At 37.5% G+C, this 17,562-nt stretch overlaps 1 protein-coding gene across 1 annotated transcript in view; it reads right to left on the bottom strand.

The window, feature by feature from the left end:
* The window catches only part of LOC104403723 (transcription factor SOX-6-like), a gene marked incomplete at its 3' end in the record, with an annotated part of 137,191 nt that overhangs the window by 3,295 nt on the left and 116,334 nt on the right, over positions 1-17,562 (bottom strand). Inside the window, exon 6 of the mRNA XM_010011960.1 lies at positions 5,282-5,402. Within this exon, the coding sequence (XP_010010262.1) occupies positions 5,282-5,402 (121 nt within the window). The remainder of the gene's footprint in view (positions 1-5,281; positions 5,403-17,562) is intronic.

The raw sequence follows: 17,562 nt of genomic DNA, 5'->3' as shown, positions 1-17,562 counted from the left end.
TTTCCATGGGTACTCACAGGAAACAGAGTTGGAAGAGACTTAAGAGATACAAATTCCAGGGCCTTACTCTCCCAGGCATAATGAAAAGACCAAGGAAAGCATATCTCTCCTCAGGGTGTAGTCAGGACACAGCAAGCCAGGATACACTCCTGCAATATTCCCATACAGGGCATGCATTTTGTTTGTGCAAAGGCATCAGGATTGAGGAAGATGTTACCAGAGGTAACTGGCTATGGCAATACTATGGAACATCTCCCCTCTCCAATGATGCCACCTCGGTTCTGCCTTAGCTCTGAGCAGGGTTTGCTGCAACACTGCCTTATTGCCATCCTCATGCCACAGCAAAATCAGTTGCCCCAACAATTGCCTCTCTGCAGGCAAAGAACTTCAGTGCAAACTTCCAGCTGAAAATATTCAGCTGCTTACTACCATTTCCTCAACATTTAGGACTGAGGCACATATGGATTGCTACAACAAATCCTGAGGTTATGAATTCCTTGTTCCAACCAGTAAAACCCAAGAGGGAACACATGACAGACTTTAACTCAGTCCTGGGGGATTTCCACTAGAAACAAGACTCATGCAGCACCTCTGCCATGCAAAGATATGTGGCCAACTCAGTACACAGTTGATTTGATGTATGCTTTCTGTTCTCACCTGCCAAGAGGAACAGCAGCCTAATGAAAGCGGAGTACTGTGCTACGTAAAATTTAAACTACCTTACAGCTTTAAGGAAAAGCTTCTGAAAGGTCTATTCCAAATGGAAACTGCAATGATGGATATCAGTGAAATCCAGCAGACCAACGATGATGTCAGTTATGTGGATTAGCTACCATAATCAAGGACTTTAATTAGTTTGATGACAAATAGATCACACATTCTTAAGTCCAGCTGGATGATAATAAGCCTGACAGGTTTGTTTGTTGTGCTTTATCTAATTTTACTTTCATTGATTTCAAAGGAGTTACTGTTTATTTGCCCCAATGCAAGTAGGAACAGAACAAGGCCATAACATTGGCTCCATTTCTCACTATTTTTGCCACCAGCCCAGGGAAACTGTACCCATTTTCACATTTCATTGTATTGCCAGCATAGCAAAAATCTCTTGTGAATTATTTTTGTGTATAAAGTAGAATGACCTAGGTAGGCAGACAGGAGTTGTTTCTTAGCATTCTAAGCATCATCTTTATATACTTCATGTGTGAAATACAAAGAAATACTTTGAAAATACACTGCAGCAATCAAAACCTTTTAAAAAAGAGGTTTACAACCTCCATACCTCATGTCTGTATTTTCGATAATCTTTTTGAGAGGTACTTTCCACACCTGGTAAAGAACTGACATAATAGAAGACTATCAAGCAAAACTGATCAAGCAAAACTGATCATTCATTTTCAAGTCACATGGAAGTGCAGCCAGCATGGAGAGCAGCCACTCTCTGCCCAGAGCAAACTGGAGCTCTGTTTGAGCTCTGCTCAAAATATGGTCTGGCTCCTGCCCAGCATTACTTTATATCTATACGCCATCATCATTCTACCTCCCCATTCCCTCTTAGCCACAAAACTTGAAGGACGTAATACTTCAGGCACTGCAAGATGGAGGAGGAAACTGTCTTCTTCCTTATGCCACTCCCTGTCTTCTGTTGACCCAGAGCACTAATGGGGACAGGATAATCACATTCAGGGATACTCCAGTCCACTAACTTTTCCTGGATGCATGAGACTGGTTAAGTGAAGGGAAATGTGAACTGGAAGAGGAGGTATAATGATACTTATGTTACCCACCAGTTCCAAGTAGTAAGTATAGTGGTCACAGTCCGAAAGATAGCACAGTTGCTTTGCTGTACTTGGAATGCAAAATAATTATATTAACTGCATAGCATCTCTGGGCAAGTATCAGCTTCCTAACAGCTGCCAGTCTCAGCTTCCCACTGGAATAAGTGGTTACCCCCACAACCAGGTACTCTACGAGGCTCGTCAAGCGCCTGCAGGTCAATAGTCACAACAGTCATTTGAGATGCACAGCGCCCTAAAGTTTTAATTAATCCAGTATACAGTATAAATACTGAAATATGTATAAAAAAATTAATTAGGTGGTCTATGCAGCTCTGATTTCTCAATTAGTACTTACCATGCCGGAAAATTATATTACATGACTTTGAGATACACAAGGAAGCATGGGGCTTTGGGGATTTTTTTTTTCCTAATGTAATTATTACTTGTCATCAGCACTTGCTAACTTTGGACTGTTTCACCTCCTAGAGCTCCAAAACATTGGGGAGGAGGGAGAGGAAGGGGTGGAAAGAGGTTTACAGCAACTTCATGTTATAGCTCCTGCCAGGCAGTAGGAAACTCTGTCCTGTCAGGCATTAATATGAATCATAGTTATATATCAGCAATTTCTCAGGTTTTCTATTCATAATGACTTTCTGAGCTCAGGAGTTCAGAAGCAACTAAGGAATGTGCTGGAAGGGACTCAGAACCTAGTAAATTCTCCTCTCTTCTATAGATCCTTCAATTGAGGACATGACCTAGTGTAGATTGTTATAGGAATACCATTTTCTTACTTCAAGGCAGTTTATGTGCAGATTTGCCAACAGTACTCAGTAACCGCTATCTTGGCATTGAACTAAACAGCCATGAAATCATTTCCCACTTAGTCCATGAAGATATATCTGCATGGACATCTGCACATAATCATATCCCCACTTGTATGCCAAGGCAGGACTTCACATCTTGGCTGCTCTGTTACACTAACACTGATAAGCTGCTTCCAAGTTGGAGCTGGCTTATATCTAGGCCATTTTGCTTTGAGGGCAAAGCAAATTAAGTGACTGTGCACACAATATTTGACATTCCCTAAATGACACAGTTTCAAAAGTACTCAGCTCTCACAGTTTCTATTATAGAAATCCCTTTCACTGTGTTTTCTGAACGTCAAAGAAAAGTGATAGTGTCAAAACTCAGTCTTGCCTAGATCAAACTAGAGCAAAATGAAACAGAAACTAAACAGACAACGAAGAAGAAAATTGTAAGTATCTGAAGGGTTAATCTATCTGCTACCTTTCCTCAGAAGTATGAGCAAGTCTAAACTGACAGTTCTAGAGGTGAAAGTTTCATTTCTCACAAAAGTAGAGGAGTACAGGTAGTAGCAGTCAAGTTCATAAATATTCCTCAGAAATTACTTTGGAGAACGCTCTGTATGAAAGTGTAGCTTAATCTCCAGTTTCATTAATTCCTTAACTACTGTGCCGAGAGTGCCAAAACCACGAATTAATCAATACCAAGTGTAGTTAAGGGCATTTTTTTATCATTATGTCTCTCCAATGGAAACTACTGACCTGCTCAGCTACCTTTGGCACACAAACTGTAAAATTTAATAAATATATTAAAAATATAAATATTCTCATTTATTGCAAGCCACTGGGTATAATCAGATTATTGTGACTTCTTGTCTTTACTAGCAACAGCTGCATATAAACCACTAACATACTAGCCAACAGCTTAGCTGTATTCTAAGGTATCTATAGGCCTTGATTTTTGCCTGCACTTTGTTCTTTAAACTTGTTTTGTAGATCTCTCCTTCTGCATTCCAACAAGTAAATAATGCCCTAGATCTGTAACACCTTCTGCTATGAGGTCAACAGAATACAAAGCAGTATAAGCTTGATAAAGTGTTAGGATAGGTACTGTAAGGAACACTTTATAATAATCACAGAAATCTGTTCTTGTGCAGAAAATCATGCTGGTACTCTTCTTCCCAAATCATTATTTTACAAAGTAGCCTACAGATCCAAAATCAACACAACACAATTTGATGTATCACCTTTCAGGGAGAAGCACAACCAGCAGCTTAATCATTAATAGTAATTCTCCAGAAAGTATCTCAGATTAATATGGGGAAAAGAAGGAAACTAAAGCACGTGCTTTCTCTTGTCTGTGAGAAGAAAATTTCCACAGTTTCCACAAGTGGCAACTCTTATGTCTTTGGAGACAAAATATTCTTCACTTTGGTCCCCAACAGTCACAAGGTGGTGATGTGTGTGAATAACCATCATCCTGTGCCATCTAGAGCTAGGTGTCTTTCAGAGCTCCATTTCAGAGCACTGCATACAGTGCACCAGTTTGTCAAATTGGAGAACAACTTCAGGATTTCTAAACCTGAAAATAAGATAATAATAGGACAAAGATTCTGTGTTTAAAGAGGAATGCCTCTAGTCTAAAGAGACAGGAGTGGGACAAATGGAAATACTTGCTGAAATCCTGCTTGGCCTCACTTCATCTAATATTAAGTAAACTTAGGGTTTTAGGTTCAACCTGGCTTTTAATTAGTATGCTGTTTACATCATCTATTATGAGGCTTTACTTTGGATTTGACCCTGTTCCAGCTGCAGTCAACAGCAAAAACACCACTATCATCAGTGGGAGCAGGATCAATGCTTTACTTTGTACATTTCATATTTAATGTCAAAAACAGATACTGGTATATATGTTTTGTAGTTATTAGTTATCAGGTTAATATGCTAAAGGCAGCTTGACAGGGAATACTATTACTGAGCAAAATAAGGTTGCTGCTTCTGGACTGAGGTCACTTACAAAGAATGTACAAATGAAAATAAGGTTGACTTTTATTTACTTAACTATCTTCCTACATTGAATTCCTTTGGCAACGTGTCTTTAAACATTTAAAGCCCTGTTTACAAGGAGGCTCTGAAAGTAGCTTCAAACCATTATATCCCTAATTGAATTCCCCAGGAGTCCTGTAAACTTGGAGGAAAAAAAGAAAGAAATCATAACATTTGCTAAATCATCTCAAAACATATTTCACTGCAAGGTTATGTGACCTGTTACAAGTCTGAATGATGACTGGGATTGAACTACTGAAACCTTTTATTATTCAGATTGAAATCAAACAAAAGAGTTAGAATTTTGCACAAAAGGCAAGTATACTGAAGATAACAAAATTAATTAAAGATACGTATAATGGCATTTGTATAATGGCACAGGTCAGACAAGAAGCAAATTACTAGGCAAGTGGGCCAATACATCTAGAGCAAAAGACTTTATGGGAAATAAAGGTTAAAAAAATCATGATGGCCAATAACCAATATTCCATCCACCTCCTGAAAACCAGAAGGTTTTTTTCAAGTGGAGCTGCAAAATCTCCACACTGCTTTCAACCAGCTACACCTGTTACGTATCATCTGTATGAGACAGATCACACAAGAAGCTACAGTTAATATCTTAAAATGTTAAATAGCTTCACATCCTTGTCAGCTTACCTGGCTTGTAAGTTATTCCTGGGGGGAAGAGGAATCCCTGCTGGGCTGCAGCAGCCGCTGCCAGCGTCCGCTGGTCGTGTGGAAAAATTGGGATCATGAGCGGAGGCATGTGACCCTGAACCTGCTAAACAGAAGAGAGCCTCTGATCAGAAATAGCACAAATTTGTCTTGACAGGTATTTCTCCGGTACTGATAGTGTTCTTGTGTTCACACAGTCCCACAGAACCTTTGCCTTAATGTAATCCCTGCCAGTTTCACATTATCACATCAAAGCCCTCACTAACATTGTTTTCCCTCAGTGTCAAAGGTGTAACAGTCTCAGTGAACTGCACATTTTCCTACCTCTTCCTGGTCCTCTATTATTTTTTTATTATTAATATTTCCTGTCCTGGCACAAGGTAAAAAGGTATAAAACCTCTCTAAGACATCATAGGTTCTTTAAAAAGAAGAGGGGTATGTATTTCTAATAATTTTTTACAAGTTTTCTCATCTTTCGTCACAGACAGCAGTGACAAGCATTTTAGAAGTAACCTAACACTGCAGTAGTAGCTACTTTGATATTCAGATTTTAGTACCCTTAGGGTAATTTTGATTCTGAGATCTTACAGCATTGTACTGTTCAGATATACACCAACAACTCAGGTATGTTATTTCAAAATCTTACTACAGTATTAAATAGTCTTCTAGTCAACAACCCAGCTCTTAATATGTAAAGCTCCAACATCTTGGCTCCCAATTAAACTAACATCCTTTGCCATACACACCTCACTACGATATATAAATTGATTGTCTGTTTAAGTAGTTTTACATCTTTATATACTATCATGTAGCTTGGTAATTAAGGAGCTGTATTCAGAGACCATTTAAGAATAAAACCTACTTTATCAAACTTAACTTGACCTTACTAAATGTATCAAAAAGCATAAACATGCAAAAGCAAAAAGTTGTTCACCTTATACCAGCATTTGTATTCAACATATAGAAAACAGGAGATGTGATAGAATTGTGTCTGTTAAATCCACATGTTAATTTCCTAGTTTCTTAGTTTATGCTACATGTGTTTCAGAGACAGTGGCTAGGATCACAAATAGTTCTTAATCCATCATTCCTTAGCCCAGAAGTACACAAGGGTTTGACTACGATTTTTCTGATTAGTAGTAAAGCAAACATATAATGGTTTATATATCAAAGCCAGTAAATGTAGGAAGAAGTTGGGTTTTTAGGCAGAAAAAAAAATTGCCCTCATCCTACCATAAATGGGTGGTATTAAATACTATTAAAAAGTTAAAGTACACTTCAAGCATTTTTTTTTTTTCATTTAATTCCTAAAAAACTTTTTTTGTCAAATCCCATATGGTGACCTGTGACATTGTCCAAATAGTACCAAATTTTCTTGTCATATCCCCATTACTTTCACAACCATTGATGCAGTGCAGAAATGCTACTGTGTGTGTCTACGAGGGTTAATTTACCAACAACTCTTCTCTTGGGAAAGCCCCAAGATGTAGGTTAATAAAGGTCAAGCAAAAAATAAACACTTTACAGTATTTTTGAATCCATTTCTCAGGAAAATCAACTTATAATGAAAAGGTCTTTGTGCAATTACTGCTATGGCACTGGGGCGTGAAAGAAACTAGCTTTGAGCAGCTATTTCTCTCATTTTAGCTGAGGTAAGCCCGGCTGTGTGTTTTAGGATATGAGTTAAACTTGGGTAGATTGAAGTTGATCCCATGTGCCCAGCACAGGCATTTATCTCTGATAAAATGGTCCTCATTTTGCTGTGTGGTGTTCCTCTACACTGGCTCTACAGGAATACACCAAATGAAAACCACAGGCTTTGTCTGATAGAAACAACTGTAGGATATATCGTAAGGAATTCAATACAATACAATTTACAATATTTTTCAGTAGTTCACGTCTACAGTCTAACCAAATGGACATGTGGTGTAAAAAATATCTCTTTTGGTCACCACACACAGAAAGTATATCCATGGGGTTGCAAATGTACATGACACCAACATAATAACACAAGACAGAAAAGGTCAGGTGAGTACATGCATGAGTACATGGTGCATGCATACCCATACCAATACTTTGTACCGTAGTGTCTTAAAAATTATTTGAAATATGTAAGAACCAAATCCAATTGTTATATCCCAACGCAATTCTGTAGAGTTGGATCCACTCCATGACACCAAAAAAGTTTTTCTTAAAAAACCCCTCTCAAATAAAACCAGTTCTATAAGTGTGGAAAATTGCCATTGTATGTTCTGGCAATCTGCTATTCTTCCTTGAAATACTACTCTGAATGCCGGATCAGGTCCTCAGTCTATACAAATCAGTGTAACTTTGGCTAAAGGTGGCTTACATTCAGAGTATAAGTTTGAGTTTACACTTCAGAGAGTTATACAGACTGAAAAAAGCCTCTACTGAACGGCAACCATTCCCTCCCATGGGTCTTCCCTCTGGCATATATTAAATACTATTCCTAAGTAAATTTTGTTTTCACACAGAAATATTATATACATAGGTGTCGATTTTCAGCACAGGTCAACTGAAAAGCACAAATAAACATTAGAAAGGAAGAGAGTGTACAGGTATCACTGAATTAGTGAAGGTGTAAAATGAATGTAGACACCTGATTTTTTACTTTTTCCTGAGGGTTTTAATGTTAATATCAGTATCAGTATTATTTTGATTTTACTGAGATGGGGAGAAATTGGGAGGAGGGGCTGATAGGTGTACTTCATAAAATCCCGTGCCCAGACATTTTAATAGCGAGATGTTTCTGAGGTCTTTCTGAAAACCAAGACTGTAGCAGATGCTTCAGAAACACTTTGACTCTGTCTCTTCCCATTCGTAAAAATAGCGTATTGTTGGATTGGCACTTTCCCCTTTTGTCTCCTCTGTGCTAAGTTGTTGATGATGCCATTTTTTGCCATCTGCCCCAAAGCTTCATTAAAGATACATGAATGGACTAACTGGGCTGCTGTCTTGTGAGGAACAGGTGCTATTGTTTGTCCCCAAAGACTTGCACTAAAGATCTCACTCAGAATACTTGAGAAAGAGCATCTGCAGCAGTCAGTCAGAGAGTAACTTGGCAGAGCCCACACTATGGGCTAATATGCAAACAGTGTCACTCAGGGGGACTCATTTTCTCTTTCATGAAGATTTTTTTTTTTTGTGACGGGCAGTAAATGTTTGGTTTTAAACAATTCTGCCAGTCTATATCCTTAACAGAACTATACAAATCCTGGAGGAAACCTGAGTATATTCTTTCCAAAATTCAGTTCTGCAACCTCAAGTAAAATCATCTCTTATATAAAGCTACCTCAGAAAATTAAACTTTGAGTCTATACAACAAGCTCAGGTTTAACTGTGTTAAACATGAGAAGCCACCAAGATCAGGGAACTCTTAAAAGGTAGTGTACCATTCCTTTAATATCCCATCACAACTCTGACAGCCCTTGGGAACTGATTACAGCACTTCCTTGTCTGAGATCTAAGTCAGGAAGCAACTTTAGAGCAAATCAGCCCTGATTAGTTCAAGAAGCAACTTCCAATTTGATTCTCCCAGAAATAATAAAAGCTGGTGGCCTGTTTGATAAGCTGGGCAAATCTGCAGTGCTTTGTCCCACAGCCATGTGAATGCTAATCTCAGGAGATGGCTGGACAATCCTCCTTGTTAAAAAGTCATTGATGGTTAGTGCTGTGCATGGAAAATGGAAGCTAAAGTGATACGTCATACAAAAATAATGCTCTGAATGAAAATGATCAGCCTCTTTTGAAAAAGGAACACAGCACATTTAGTGAGACTGAGGAGGAGGAAGGGTTCTGTCTTTAAAAAACAAAGCAGCCTCTACAACAACTAATATTGCAGCTAGAGGGTAAAGGTATTCAGACGAAAGAATGGCATCAGTGCAAGCAAAAAGGCAGCTCACACATTTCTTCAAAGCTGCAAGGATCACAGGTTTCAGGAGCAGAATTAAATCCTACCCTGTAAGGGGGGATGAATCCCTCACAAACTTTTCAAGATCAAACCTGACAAGTTTCCTCTCTGTTGCACGATTTATTTTAGTAATGGGGAGAATTAAGTGCCATCTTTTTGAGAGACAGTAAGCACAATCTTTATAATATTTTATCCCTTTCTTAAAGCTCTTTTTTTTTTTTTTTTTTTTTTTAAATTACAATAAAATCTCCGGGGCCTGTTTTCAACATGTAGAATTCTTGAGATTTGTATTGAGTGTAACACACTACTCCAATACATGTTAACTTAGAAACTAATATTTTAATTTACAGCATGGACTTTTTTAATTCCCTTAGTATAGGACATACAGTGCCTTTTGTCCTTGTGACGTTGCAGCCTCTCTGAGAGCTTAATTGTTCTCAGGCAGGTTTAAACTTTTCATAGTTTAAACATGAATTTCTACAAAATATTTTTTAACTTCTTGAATAATTTGTATAGCCAGACTACAACTTCAACCTGTGTAAGCAGTCATTAAGCTTTTAATTTTCATAGTTAAAAATGTGTTGGAATCTGTCTACTCTCACTTAGAAACTACATTATAACAGAAGAGGTTCCCAGATGTCATGGAAATGGCATTGTATTAAGTAAGAATGTGCATTTTGAGAATGCCCAAAATATTTGTCCATATGATAGAGGACAGGAATGGCTAAAACTGATAGTTTAACAGGTTACATTTTAGGTTGATTCCTTTTAAAAATCTAAATAGCACTGAAAGCAGTGTGAGTGCCCCCAGTAATACTAGTGCAAGCTTTCAAGTACCCTGCACATTATATATATTTAATTCATCTGCGTTTTAAATAGTCTGTATACAATACATGGCACTATTATTTTTATACCACCACTGGAATTTTATTTATTTCAATTACTGGTCTTGGATTTTGTTATTCTTTGTAAGAGAAGAAATATAAGAAGTTTTGTTAATCTGAAGTTTATTTTGATTAGGTCATTTTGTTGACTGCAAGAAAGGAAACACCATGTTGCATAAAGAAGGGATGGCTTCTAAGAGAACATATACATATGAAAGTCAGTGGGATCACTTAAATGCTTAAAAGCAGCTATACACTAAGATTTTTGCAGGTTTGGGCTGAAATCTGTTCCCTAGCTCTGCCAGTGTTGTAATGAACTCGTGCCATGACTGAGGCCTTTTCCGGTCCCCAAAATGATCCATTTGGAAAAACTGAAGAAGTATTGTACTGAAAAAAATAAAAGGGTCTCTTTGGTTGTAATTGAATGGTCTGGCTGTTTTATTTGTGCTGTTCTGATGAAGCAAAGTGGCTGTAAAGGCTGGGTTAACTGACCAGTTCAGTTATAAAGGATCTGGCTACTTTGCTTGCGAGTGGTGGCAGGGCCTTTGATCTGAACTCAGAAATGTAACTGATGAACTCTCAAGGCTTTGAATTAATGCACCATCAATGCCTAACATTCTCTAATGTAGAGATAATATGCAAGAGTGGACTGAAATGCTTAAGTGAGAAATCCCTTCTAGCATAAATAATTCCAGGGAAGGAACTGTGACTCTGTGTGAGAACGAATGGTGATGAAGAAAGGTGGGCTGCAACAGACCAAAAGTAATCACGCGTGCACTGCATTGTAGCTAAGACACTGAAAATCACGTTGACATAGCTTCCATATTGAAAATCATTCAGAAACTACTTTCTGCTCCTGTTAGCAATATAGAATAACTGGAGCTATATCTATATAGGGAGGTATATTATGTTCTAGTTTATCTGCCATCTAATTATCTACAGTCTAATTGAAAAATATTTCCTCTCAGTGAAAGTACATGAGCCACAAAGAAAATGTCTGCCAATGAGATCCCAGGGGAAGTTTTGGCAAATAAACTGTAAAAAAAGATACCAAAGACTTGCAAAGTGAGAATATTTCATATGGGAAATACTACGAAAAATATATAGACCACTAGTGAATTTGTAAAGGGATTGCAACTGCCATTTTATTTCTTTTCCCCTATCATTTTTTCCATTTGTCCAATGCGTCAGCATGATTTGGAGACTTAAGTCTACTGCAGTGGCTGCAACATTAATGTGAAAATTGCAGCCATGATCATAGAGCAAAAAAGAGCATCCTTATTCTTTATTATTTCTTCTTCAAGACTTCGAAACTTTAAATGAACTAAGCTTAAATTCCTTGTACTTGGGAAATAAAGAAGAGAACACAGAAAAATACTACCAACCACACTGAAAACAGAATAGTTTTAAACACTAGTTCTCATTTCATTTCTATTAGCTTATCATTGCATTACCCTGTTTTTATCTAGCTCTTTGACTACCTGGAAATACAGAATTCAACTAAAGATGATCTCATAAAGTTAAGAGTATGATAAATGGTAATTAAATCTATTTAAATTGTCTGTATTTTAAGAAACTCTCACTAGGAGGGATGGAGAACATCTCTGCTATAGAGAAATAAATAAAACATGTTATGCAAAAGTGACTTTATAGTTCATTTGGAATTAGAGATCTACCACCTTTTCAATCCATACAAATGCATAATCTTGTCAATTAAATATTATTGTTAAGGTCTGGTAGTATGTTAAAATCACTTTAAAGTGCAACTAAGGAAAATTCATGTGTGTTTATTACTCCTTAAGGGTCTGTTAGTGGGTATTTTATTCAGATTTGTGTTGTAAAATCTGCATAAACTCAGCATATTGTTATCCCCATGTGTGCATTTGTTTGGTTAAAGCATAACAGCAAATCTCTATTTCTGCAACTTCTGGAAAAGTCAAGAGAACTAAAACAGTCCTAATTTTATTCAGATACAAACAGTTATCTCTACAGAAGTGAAGAGTTGACTATTATGCAAATTGTCACAGTTATTGGTCACCAAGCCATCACAGAAGACTGAGCAAGTCAATTATTTCAGATATTTCCAAAGACTAGTGAAGATGTATGTTTCTCATTTGCACCTTGTCTTATTCATGCCAAAGTAAGAAAAATATTGCAGCCTAATGATACTTGTTGATATTTTATATGTGGAAGCTCCGCTACTTCAGCTTAAATCTAAATATAAATTATATCAGAAATTCCTTGTTAGCTTATGTTTTTATGGTGATATCAAAATGTGCAAGGTTTTGGAGTACATTGAAATTTGGATGGAAAAATTTAGAGCAAGAGATGCTTTAAAATTTGCATTTCATATTGGTGCTTTCAAGCAGAGTTTCCCCCCACGTCCTTTCAAGACAGAGTTCTTCTTTTGAATAGTAGCCATCACTACTTATCAACATGAGACTAATTCTCCCAGTAGAAGGGCTTGCAATATACAGTATAAAAAGTCATCTAACACAACAACACTAATGATTGCTAACGGAAGGATTGTCTTTCACTTTAAAAATTACCGCCAGCAGAACTGGGAACAAAACCAGAAGCACCTTTCAATATTTCTGATCAAAACTCCTTCTGCCCAACAAAGGTAAAAAAGATACAATGAAAGAACACGTTGGGGGTTTTCTATTATATTTAAAAAAATAAGAATATATTTGAAATCCAGGGGGTCACAACTTCAGTGACATACACAGAGACTGCTTCCCTCCCGCACTATGTCTGGCTTGGATCAGCTGTATTGGTTCCTCAACTTTCTACAACATTTATGTTTCATCTACAAAAACATTTTGAAAGAACAAAATCATTAAAGGTAAAATAAGGCAGAAAACCAGGAACCTCATATTTAAAGTGAGCATTAGGTTGTTCCTATGCAACTTTGTGTGTTAAAACTCCAGTAACAGCTACAGTTCAGACATAAAGCCACACTGCTGTGCTGCCTTTTTTACAGAGCATCCTGACATTCAAAAAGGAATGCCAATCTTCCCATTCCCTGGCTTTCCCCAAATTGTCAGAACTCCAGTGTTATTTAAAGCGCACTTTCAGCTTGTGAATAGATCCTAGCCATGAATCCTATGATCACACTCACGTTAGAGTGACGTTGCTTTCAAAGTTGGGATATTTTCTTCAGTTGCTCATGATAATCAGTGGGAGTCAATTGCACAAAGCTGTGCTGCAGTTCCCTTTCTCTCTGCCTGCGGAACCTGCACTGAAAGGCTGGCTCCTCTGCAACCCGATCGAGCTGGAGCTGGTGTGATGAAATGCCCGCGCAAATCTACATAGAATTACGGGGCAATAACAATGGCCCTTTGTCCAGCTGTGGCTTCTCCCCCTTTGCAGCCAGGCCTTATCTGCTCAGGAAATGCCTGCTTTAACTGACAGGTACGAGATTAAATCTACAGCTGCCGAAACACAATCTCCGCTCTGTTAGATAGGCTTTCATTGAAAAGCACTACAAACACATAATTTGTTTATGTTGTACCAGCAATCTTTGACAAAGCAGACTGTCTAGCTGAGACAAATGTGGTTAAACCCATTTATTGTATTATTTCTGCTACACAGAACAAGCTCTTAAAACGTAGAAACTAGACAAGGCACAAAGCTCTAGCTGTCTAAAGAAATCAAGAATAGATGACTTCTTGTTACACTAGCCCCCTTAACAGAGAGTAGCATGTTCCCTCCTGGAAAACATCCACTGCGGTTTCTTTCTATTCTTCTTCCCCTCTCTCTCCCCACCCCTTTTTATTTTAAAGTGGGTGGTTCAATGACATTTGTGTTTCCAGGTTTTAAAGTTTCTTTTGTTTTCTCTAGCATCAATAGATAAAAAATAACTAAGTCAGTCAAAGGATGCCTTAACATTTAAGAAACAAGAGAATAGTTTTGAAAGACTAAATGGACTTCTTAAAGAAAGAAGAATTTTCCAGACACACTGTCTGGTCTTCCTGACTTAATGCACACTCAAACAGAAGTTTCGCCTGACTAATGAATGCTGGACTGACACCCCTCCACCCCTTCTCTCTCTGTTTTTTAATCATCAATCACATATTTCTCAAAACATTACTTCATTTTTGTTACACCTTCTGCCTTATTTTAAAATAATATTGCTGGCTGTTTATTTCAAATGAAAAGCACGGGGAACTGATGAATTAAGTGTTTATAAATCCGAATTTTCAGATTGAAAACAACCTTTTTCATAATGCAAAGGCTTCATAAGAAAAAACTCTTTTATCCCTAGTTTCTTCTGGCTATATATTACTCCTGGTAAACTCTCCTACAAAAACTAACTGGCTACTATACACTGAATACGAGAAGGGCAATGTTCATCTCTCAGGAAAGGAGACTCAGAAACTCCACTTACTTCAGTGGAGCAGGACATACTCCTGAGAACGGAGTGTGGCCCATGCCAATCTCTACTTTCTGTGTTTAAGATTCCTTTCTCTGGCTGATCTGCACATGCAACTCCAACAAATGTTACTGGGAGTTGTGTGCACATGGAGATGTGCTTAGCGACTGGCATATTAAAACATCCCTTCACTCTGATGAAATTTAATAAATGAGTTTTCCCAGTGTTATTACTGTAGATGCTCAATAAGGAAGACAGTGTAAATCACAGAATTGTTGCTCTAATGGTTAACCATAATTAAAAGTCAGAGAAATAGGAAGAGTAGTCAACATCTTAATGTTTTATCATTCGCATTACTTCTATAAACCACCTGCCTCTCCTGGGGCATTCTCTCACATACCCTTTTGCAGCATGTTGGTTTCCATATTATTTTATTTAACCTTAATCACAGCATTCATCTCTGGATTTGAGAGGAAGCTGTACAGAGCTGCCTTACGAGCTGCCACTCAGAACATTCAGTTTGGCATAAAATTAAAAAAGGATGCAATAAACTGGCTGAATCCATAGGGAATCCCTCAAACAGCATGGATAATGAGGGGAATCCATAACAGACATAAACAAACCCAGAAAGATGTCTGGGGCCAACATCATTATGTAAGATATATGCCCAAGATGTATGGGCATACGTTTGAGTGTTCAAACTCAGTCTGTATTAGATTGATTGAATCTCAGCATGGGGTTCAGTTAATAAACAAACCTTGCCTTTGGAAAATATTTGGGACTGAAATCATGCATTATAGCCAGGCACCTACTGCATGTGGCACTAAGATGCCCTCCCCTACCTTAAAGCTTTGTTAAAACAGGATGAAAATTTGAAATCTATACTGTCGGAGGAACAGATACAATTTGCAGGTTAAGTGGCATCACTCTGAAGACAGTTGTTATCCACAGACTATTTCAGTCTATGCACCAGGGGCACATGAATAGAATTCACATTAAAAATTAGAGACCAGTTTGAATCTTTGGGCTTTGATTCACACTTCCCATGTTTTTTAAACATGTTACCCATACTCCTATAAAGGATACAACAACAATGCTAGCAAATCTTTTTGGTAATTATTAATTTCACTGTAGAATAGCTTTTTTGCTATGCTTGGCTTGTTAAAAAAATGCATTTTCCTCACCTCAGGGTACACCATTAGCCTGCATATTTGCTCCTTTCTTTTTTTAACAGCTTTTGTTTAAAAATTCTTCTTAAACCTGTATATTAGTCACTGCTCAAAGGGTGAAAGAATTTGCAGGAGTAGCTGAAGTGCTACTTTTTTTCCAAAGTCGGAACCAGTTAGTGCTGACACTTTTTACATACATTGAAATAGGAATGAAAGAGAAATAGAGGAAGGGAAAAAAATCAAAAGTAAAAGTAAGGATGAGAGCTGACTTGGTGGTACACTCAGAGTCATGTGACACCCACGTATCAGTCTAACATCATAACATCTTGCAAAGCTGTGAGCCACAATGGCATGCGCAGTCCACAGCCAGAGCCAGAAAGTAAGGCACCCTTGTCATAATTTTTTTCACTTGGTCAGATAATAAGAAAACAAGAGAAGGAACTCTGCAAAAATGCCTCTCCAAATAGATTTCCAAAAGCAGAGAAGGCAAAAAGCTTCTTTTGATAGCTCTGCTTAAAGTCTTACATCTGTGTTTACCTGTAACCCACTGTACTTCATTCTGATGCTCGGCTTTAAGGTTTAGATATATAGGAAACAACAGCACAGTATATCAGCATATGTATTTGTAGCACCTTAGTTCTTCTGCAGTACATCCCCACGTGGACAATGTTTAAGTGTGCTTAAAATGCCTTTGTGGAAACTTGTTTACTCACTAGAAGGAGGTTACTCTTAAAAAGTATGCCCTATGGAAGTTAGTATGTTGTGCATGCCATTACAAAGTCACACATGTTTACAAGCAGAAACTTTCCTATTAGTTTCCTATTCCATTTTCTTAAAGTGAAAGTGAGTACCTCTTTCTCTCTATATAAATACATGTGTATAGATATGCTTATATATTTTATGTTATAAAAAGCATATTCTACATATATGTATGTACATATATAATATACAGATCTTTATACATATATGTAGAATACAGATTTATATACACATATATTTTGTATTTATATTTTTAACTGTACATACATAAATACACACAGAGATTTAAATATTTGTAGGATATGCTTTCCTCTTGTTTTCCAAATCTCTCACTTGGGATTTCAGGATTCTTAGACCTGCCTGGCTCTACAACTTGCTTGCTGCACTCCTGGATAGTCACCATTTTCTTGGACACACAAAATCTATGTTTTAAATTCTTACTCTGGGAAGACCACTTCTATCTCTGTAAAGATGCAGTTTGGGCACAACACATTTAACAGGTTCACTGCCGAGTGGAGAAGTCAGCAAGCCAGCTGGGCTAATCATAGTGGTAGACAACTTAGGTAACAAAACAATGTCATTTGGAAATCACTCTATCACTCGCATCTACTATTGTTGGATTTATTTCTGTCTCTTCTATTTATCAAACAATTTTTTTTCCTTCACTTAATCTTTTCACTCCTCACCTTTAGTCTCCTTGCAAAACTCTCAGCATCCACTCTCACTTCATCTCCTGTGGACGGTATTTTGTATTTATACAGGGTAGCCGTCCAGCAGTAAATTCTCCTTTCTATGCCACAGATACCAAGAGAGTAATGCCCAAAAGTTTTCAATAAATTTCCAACATGAAGAAGGAGACTGTAGTGAAGTACATTTGGCTTTCTTGGCTTTAGGAAGGTTATTGTCACAAATGCAAGAAAAACTTAGACATAAAAGTAGCATCATATCAAGGAAATGAGACACTCACAAACATCTATTTTATAAGATAGACACACGCAGCTGAAACAAAGTAAAATGTTTTTCTAAAGCTCTCCTACTGCACTCAAGGGTCTTCAGAGTAAACAATGCTCCTTCCCAAACTCCGTGGTTTGTCAGCATGTGCTTGCCTCCCATTGGCTTTGCAGGTAAATAAGTTTTCAGGGTGT

The sequence above is a fragment of the Nestor notabilis genome, unplaced genomic scaffold, assembly GCF_000696875.1.
Source record: "Nestor notabilis isolate BGI_N333 unplaced genomic scaffold, ASM69687v1 scaffold3303, whole genome shotgun sequence".
NCBI lineage: Eukaryota > Metazoa > Chordata > Aves > Psittaciformes > Psittacidae > Nestor > Nestor notabilis.
The sequence above is the reverse complement of the archived record's forward strand: the minus strand, read 5'-3'. Positions and strand labels throughout refer to the sequence as shown.